This window comes from Ceratina calcarata, unplaced genomic scaffold (assembly GCF_001652005.2).
Source record: "Ceratina calcarata isolate Rehan_Ccalc_2016 unplaced genomic scaffold, ASM165200v1 scaffold683, whole genome shotgun sequence".
NCBI lineage: Eukaryota > Metazoa > Arthropoda > Insecta > Hymenoptera > Apidae > Ceratina > Ceratina calcarata.
This window is the reverse complement of record NW_017178094.1, coordinates 6,565-13,872: the sequence shown is the minus strand read 5'-3', so window position 1 is coordinate 13,872 and position 7,308 is coordinate 6,565. Positions and strand designations below refer to the sequence as shown.

At 34.3% G+C, this 7,308-nt stretch overlaps 1 protein-coding gene across 2 annotated transcripts in view; it reads left to right on the top strand.

The window, feature by feature from the left end:
• LOC108630112 (putative cytochrome P450 6a17) overlaps positions 1 to 7,012 on the top strand; it is a 14,075-nt gene extending 7,063 nt beyond the window's left edge. For both annotated transcript variants that reach the window (XM_026817800.1, XM_018033178.2), the window contains 3 exons: positions 4,512 to 4,733; positions 6,196 to 6,447; positions 6,843 to 7,012. In XM_026817800.1, coding sequence (XP_026673601.1) covers positions 4,512 to 4,733; positions 6,196 to 6,447; positions 6,843 to 7,012 — 644 coding nt within the window. The remainder of the gene's footprint in view (positions 1 to 4,511; positions 4,734 to 6,195; positions 6,448 to 6,842) is intronic.
• The last annotated feature ends 296 nt before the right edge of the window (positions 7,013 to 7,308 follow it).

The window sequence follows — 7,308 nt, the reverse complement described above, 5'->3', positions numbered from 1 at the left end:
TAACGCGAAGATGGTTATCCGCCGATTCCGATAAAAAGAGCGTCACCCCGATCGAGTCGCGCCCTTCGCGCATCGTGTAGTTCACGGATAGTGAAGTTCATTTAGTGAATGAAAAACAATCGGCTCCTGTCGGATACGTTTAATGTTAGAGTGCACGAACAAGTGCAGTGTAAGTGTTTGAAAATTTTTAAGTGAAGAGTGACGGTGGTGTAATGAAGTTGAGTTTAAGAACGTAGGAGCAACAATCTTAGTGTGTTAAAATTTTGAAGAGTGACAATGATCGTGCGGTGAATTGCGGGGTTCCTTCCCTGAACAGAGGATCAGCTGTGGCCTACCTGCGAGCGGCAAGGACGCTGACCCACTGACCGTGGCTCATTGTGAGCAGGTGCACTTGCGGATTAATGGGTAAGTCTAATCTCTACAGTCTTTGCATTTTCTTTTTAATTCAATATTTCCTGCGACTTGTTAGTTCCTCATTTATCCTATCATCATCCATTAATTATCAACAATCTATCATTTCACCATCTAATCCACGTGAATAACGATTAAGTGTATTAATTGTTATTCATAATAACGCACGAACAACAATTTCCTTGCATTGTTATTCATGCAGTTTATAAAACGCTTCGTACTGAGCGGAGCGCTTGTTCAAATGCGTGAAAAGCCGCGCGGTCGGATCCGAGCCAACGCTCCCGAGTCGGAGCCCGCGTCGACCGAGCGCTCTGATTGGTCCGTGTTTTTTGTTAATAACTCGGTAACCAAGCCCCATTCTGCATTTTGCCAAAGGAAATTGTTGTTAAGGAAGACCCTCCCAATCTGCCATTTTCGGCTCCAACACCTTTTCTGGGACACCCTGTATAACTACAAATCCCATAATTATTGCTTATGCTTACTTCTTATTATGTATCTTAAATAATATCCTTGAAGTTGATATTATTTCAACTTTAAAATATTCCTACAGCATGTATAAATAATTATATAAAATTACAAAATTTTCTCATTGTGGCACCTATATTTTTTCATAAACTAAATAAAATTTTGCCATTCAACATAAGAATGCAAGATGTAATCTTTTTTTTAATAACTTCGCGAAATTTTGCATAACGTTATACCACTTTTATTAATGTAATACCTAATAACTGTTAAATCTGAATGTTTTGTCATTACTTTTATTCAAGAGCTCATACAACCTTAATATTACAGCCATTCTTGTCTTAAATCTTTTTCTAATTAGCAACTTGTAGAGGACATGCAACTTTTTAAAACCTAAATGTATCCAATCTGTCAATGACTTCAGGATTCATAAAGGAAAAGTTATATAAAGTTTTATCGGAAAGATAACGGTATCGCAAGTGTTTACTGCACACACAGGTTCTCCCTATTTCTTTTCTGCACAATCTGTAAGGTTGTAGTACTGCACAAGTGACAGAAAGAAAAAATCATAAAAACGTTTTTATAACCGGAATTGAAAATCACAATTGACATTACTTACAAATCACAATTTACATCACCCATATACAGGGTGTCGCAGAATTAATACTACGCCCGAAAATGGGAGGCTCCTGAGATTATTTTAAATAATATTATCTTTTGTAAAAATGTTGTCCGAGGTCTGGTTGTCGAAAGTTATTAACAAAAAAACCCGATCAATCAGAATGCCAGTATAACGGGCGGCCAGAGGAGCGACAACTACCTAGTGCGTTGCCGTGCCCGTAAGCTACACTCGTGACGAGAACGTAGGATTAAAACAAGGGTTGCATGCAACAACAACTAAGAAATTGATTAAATATCAGAGAAAAGAAAGCAATTAGTCGTTAGTGATGTTCACTGAACAGATGCAACATATTCAATGAAATAACTAACAATTTTATAAATTACACAGTAACGCATAAAAAATGGGAAAGGAATTAGAGTTGGAGTCATTCATCTTTTAGTTTACCTTCCCGTAGAAGAATTTCAATGTGTAAAAAATTAAGAATCATACAGACACATTGTTATTTATATTATAATTTTGTAACAAGGCATTTCTCAAGCTATTTCTTATCTTCACTCAGATCTGCTTGTGAGATCGGAAGAAAAAGAGACATTTTGTATAATAAAAATATTGTGTATACTATTAAGAAAAATTATGGCATGAAGAAATTTGTGTAAAAAATTGGCCAAGTTTGAAGGATGATTACTCAGTAACTTCATTATCATAAGACAATGATTCTTCTTTTAAATTAAAGCCTTCTCTTAGCCTCAATTTTGAAATACTATTCAAGAATTTTTTATTTAATACACTTCTACGACAGAAAACGCTTCAATATACGGTACATGTCTAAAATTAAAAAATTATCAATATTTGACAACGCATGTGGAGTTGAATTATTTTGTGTCATTGATGTCGTTCACCTGTAATTTAAAAAAATTGAGTCTGCGATTTCTTTCTTTCGATATTGCAGCGTTTTAAAGAAACTCTTCAATTATTGTTGTTCTTTGACTGATGTTGGCCATTCCTGATGTTATTACGGGGGTTTGTTTAAAATTTCGTATGTGAGGGAGGGGTCATGTGTTAAAGTGAGATTATATAGTACGTAAGATCATATTTGCGGTGAAATTGCGTTCGATACTCGAATTTCCCTTTTAGATTTTACTGTTGTATTTTCCGATTGTTAAACCGAAAATCTCTTAATAGTACTTTCAAATACAGGTTTCAAGCTTCAATTTAAAAGAAAAATTATAGTTCCATAATTGTTGCTTTGACTTACTTTTCATTATGTGTCTTAAATATCCTGGAAGATATTATTTCAACGTCAAAATATTCAATAATAATATTGACACATGCATTAACAATTATGTGAAATTACAAAATTTGCCATTGCTGCATTTATATTTTTCCATAAATGACAATAATTTTTTCAAGATGATGTAATAGTTTCTTTAATAGTCTCGCGAAATTTCTAAAATTTTTTACAGTGTTTTATTAATTTAATGTCTAATTTAAATAACATCTATCATCGTAAAGGCTCATACGATTTTAAGTGAACCTATTCTTCGATATTCAAATGAGTAGGTGTCGAGAATCGAAAGGTCATGCTTTCTTTAAATGTCCAACTGGCATTTGTATTAAACATTTAGTGATCCAGTCACAAAACACATGCTTGCCATGTATTCAAGGACATGCAAGTTAACGAAAAGTTTCCTCCCAGTCATACACATATGTACATATGTAACATCACTGTAAAGAAAAGACAGAGACAGATCATTCGTCTGTCTTTGTCTGTTCTTTACTCCACTTCCAGCTGCGAATTCATGTAACATCATGTCTGGTACTTCACCGTACAATTTTTGAAAAAACTGTTAAAGCAGAATAGTTAGATGTAACTGCAAGATGTAATTGCAAGAAATACTGCAAAAAACAAGGATTCACTTATGAAGAATCGGAGTTGTAAGCAATTCAAAGAGTTTATTTCGTGTAGCTCTGATACAGATCATATTAAGACATCGATCGATTCATGTCGATAATTCGAAGCCGGCCCGAAGCTATAAGATAATGATGTGCTCACCCTGTGTGCTTCTAGACAAAAAATGTGTAAAAATTGTAGCCTGGCGTACAACCTGATTACTCGGTAAATCCACAAGAGCATGTCGAAATTCACTCTATGGAATTTTCGAGTTAAGAGAGTATATGCCTTTAATTATGGTATGGTCATACTTTTTTGGTGAATAAATGACACTGCGACATTGGCAAAATTCCGATTGCTAGTATAATTGGCTGTTCTTGTCTGTGCTCAGTTTTTCCCAATAACTGGCTAGGATTTTCTAGCCAATACTTTATAGCTACTGATTGGACAATCGGCTAAAAATTTATGGATAGAAATGATCGGTAATTTACTGACTAAAACTGGAGTTGTCCAAATACATTTGTAATACTGGTGATAGGGGTATCTGTTGTTGGTATGTCCTTCATACAAACACTGCAAATTTCTTGTTGGCTTACCTAGAATTCTCTGTTCCGCATTCTATTTGAATATTTCGTGTCCTACTTTACTCTATAATCTGTACTGATAATTTATTGGATTACGTATCCACGTACCACATAGATAAATTACAAGTCGTTCCACACGGATAAGAAGCTGATATCATGTTCCTATTTATTTCAATTTCAAGGACTTACATTGATTGGCTTTTGAGCCATTCATGTGTAGGTCAACTTTGTTTGTCTAATGGCACGGGACATTTTTTAATTGCTGAATCAATATAGTTGAACATTCGCTATAAAAGATTACCCACTCACAACTCTTCAGTGTTGATTGCTATAAATAGGTTTTTTTAAACAAGTCTGAACGTTTTTCATTAACTTTAGTATTATTGATACATATGTATATATTTCCTTTCGGAACTTTAGTAATTATAGTGATTGTCCCATTTCCAGTGGAAATAATGAAGTGAACAGAAATTGAAATATTTACTATACTTTTGAAAATCAATGTCTACGGCTAGGAAAGTACATAATTGATGTTTTTCAGAGTTAACGGATACTTTATTGGCTGCCCAAGCTTTCCTTTTCTTCGCAGCTGGATTTGAAACCTCGTCAATAACAATAGGACATGCGCTTTATGAAATGGCTCTGAATCTTGATATTCAAGAGAAACTTAGGATTGAATTGAAGCAATTTTCTAAAAGAAACAATAAAAATTTTCAGTACGAGGATATTAAAGAGATGAAATACTTAAATAAAGTATTCAAAGGTAACCATCAATAAAAAAATATACATTTACCATTAGGAAGAATTACTCGTCAATCAAGAAATGCTTATAACATAATGATATTGTTATCTCCCGTATTGTGGGTTCTTGCCCGATTGAACTGCGTAAGCACACCTCGACCTTACTGACTAATGTCGCTAAGATGGATTGCAGGGTAAATAAGGATTGACATAATTGCGTTATAACAAGTAATATATGTATTCTTGAATGTTTTACTGACATACCAGTGAATAATTTTAATAATGTAAGTCTAGTCAGTGTTCGCCGGTCATTGGGCGTGGTGCTGACTCCAATTGTTCACGAATTAAATAACGAAAACTCCGAATGCATGGTGGTCTTACACAGGTGATCAGACCGATTAAAAATCTTGCAATTCGGAGATTCTCTCTACACTGCCTGTTGGCTGAGCGTGATTCGGGCAAGGCCTTCCATGGCAATTTGACTCGTTAGTTGAAAACCAAAAATTCAACTGAACTGCTCTCATTGTCGGGATTTATAATCTCCGAGATTACGAGCCTGCGCTGTAATTATTTAATCATCTCGACATGCCTCAATTTTTAGGTTTGTCTGAAATTGAGAGCTCACTTATGTTGAAATGATTAATTGCCAGATTCCGGTACTCGCTTGCTGTCGCCAAGCGCACATCTTACGAAAGTGACAAATGAAAAGGTGCATAGCCCTTACATAGGGCTATAACAGTATAATTTTCAAGATCGTAAGATTTATTCCTTTTCATAAATCTGAACATATCTCTACAATTACGTTAAAATGAAATTTAGCATTCAAATCCAATCTAACAGATATTCACTCTGAATGGAATACAATCTTATATGAAATGAAATGCCATATATGTATATTACATTTGGAAATTATAGAAGAAGAGAATACAATTCGTAATTCTATTTGATTTCGAAAACTGAAAGCATTAAAAAATATCAAAATTTTGTTCATATTCATTTAATAACTTGATTGCAGATTTTATGGATTTATAAGAAAACTGAAAGTGCAAATAATAGAAACACTACATGTAGTCTATAAGAATAAAGAAAACATCAAAGGTAGAATGCATATGTTAATAGTGGCGGCGCGGCGGTTCGCGCCGCGGAGTGAAATGGGGTAAAAAGTGTACACATTGCGCGTACGGTTTTTAATCTTTGAGATCAATTATTTCGTCTCAAATGTTGTAAGACCGAAACTGCAAGCCCAGTTCAAATTTTGTGATGGGTGACTATAGTCACCTGTCGTGTATAGCGTACGTTCTATACCGGTGACTAAAGTCACCCGTAGTATGTAGCGAGCACTATAGTCAGTCGTAGTAGCGAAAGGATTAAATTACATTTTTTAACGTGAAACTATATATATGTTATTTTGCATAAAAATCCATAATATATTAATAATTTGAAATGTCTATAAAATGTTTACTACTTAATAACTTTTCCATTAGAGACTCTTAGGAAATATCCTGTGGGGACAACGTTAATAAGGAAATCAACTAGTGATTATACTTTTAATGGCACCAAAGTAACGATCCCAAAGGGTACTCGAATACTTATTCCTACATATGCTATACAACACGATCCTGATATCTATCCAAATCCGGAGAAATTCGATCCTGAGCGATTCAACGAAGAGGAGATTGCCTCTAGACACTCCATGAGTTATTTACCATTCGGTGACGGACCGAGGAATTGCATTGGTAATTTAATTAAAAATTGTTCAATCATGTGTTCAAGTTCACAGTCCAAGTTTAATCACACATAGTACGTATTGCCTTCAATTTGATCGCATATACAGGATGCTAACGTTTGTACTTGAAATACCTTTATTGTTTTTAAAGATACATTGCATTACTTACGGACAAAGTTGTATGGATCAATGGAGCTCACATAATGCCATAATAATTATTGTCCTTATGTGATTTTTTTAGACATGTTAAGATCAACATTAAATAGATAAAGGTTTGAGGTACAACTACGTACATTGTATGAATATTCATAATTTTCAAGAAACGAGATTACTTTTTGACCAACATAATAGTTACAATGTTAAGTACATATTATTAGTTAGAATTTTAATTAATTACTGTTTCAGCGGCGCGATTTGCCATCTATCAAACGAAAGTGGGAATAATAAAAATGTTGGAAAATTTCCGATTAGAAGTTTGCGAAAAGACTATGATTCCCTACATAAACAATCCTACGTCTCTAATCTTGAGCCCCAAAGACGGACTTTATTTAAAAATAAGTAAAGTGGAGAGCTGAATTCATAAAAATTCAGAAATATTACCAAAAATAAATGTATAAAGAAGCAATAAAATTAAGAGAAAAGTTCATATATAATGACTAGACTGCGGATGTTCATGCATTTATGGGAATTGTAAATAACTTAAAGCAACACATGCAATAATATGTAGGGAAATAGAAAGTGTTACAATCATTGCGCGTGCGTGTGAGCATTAGGAATGCGAAGATTCGGTATAATGTACGCACAGGTAGATCAGTCAGTAAGAATCAGAGATAGATAGAATGTGGTCGTTAAGAGCCACGGCGAGATATAG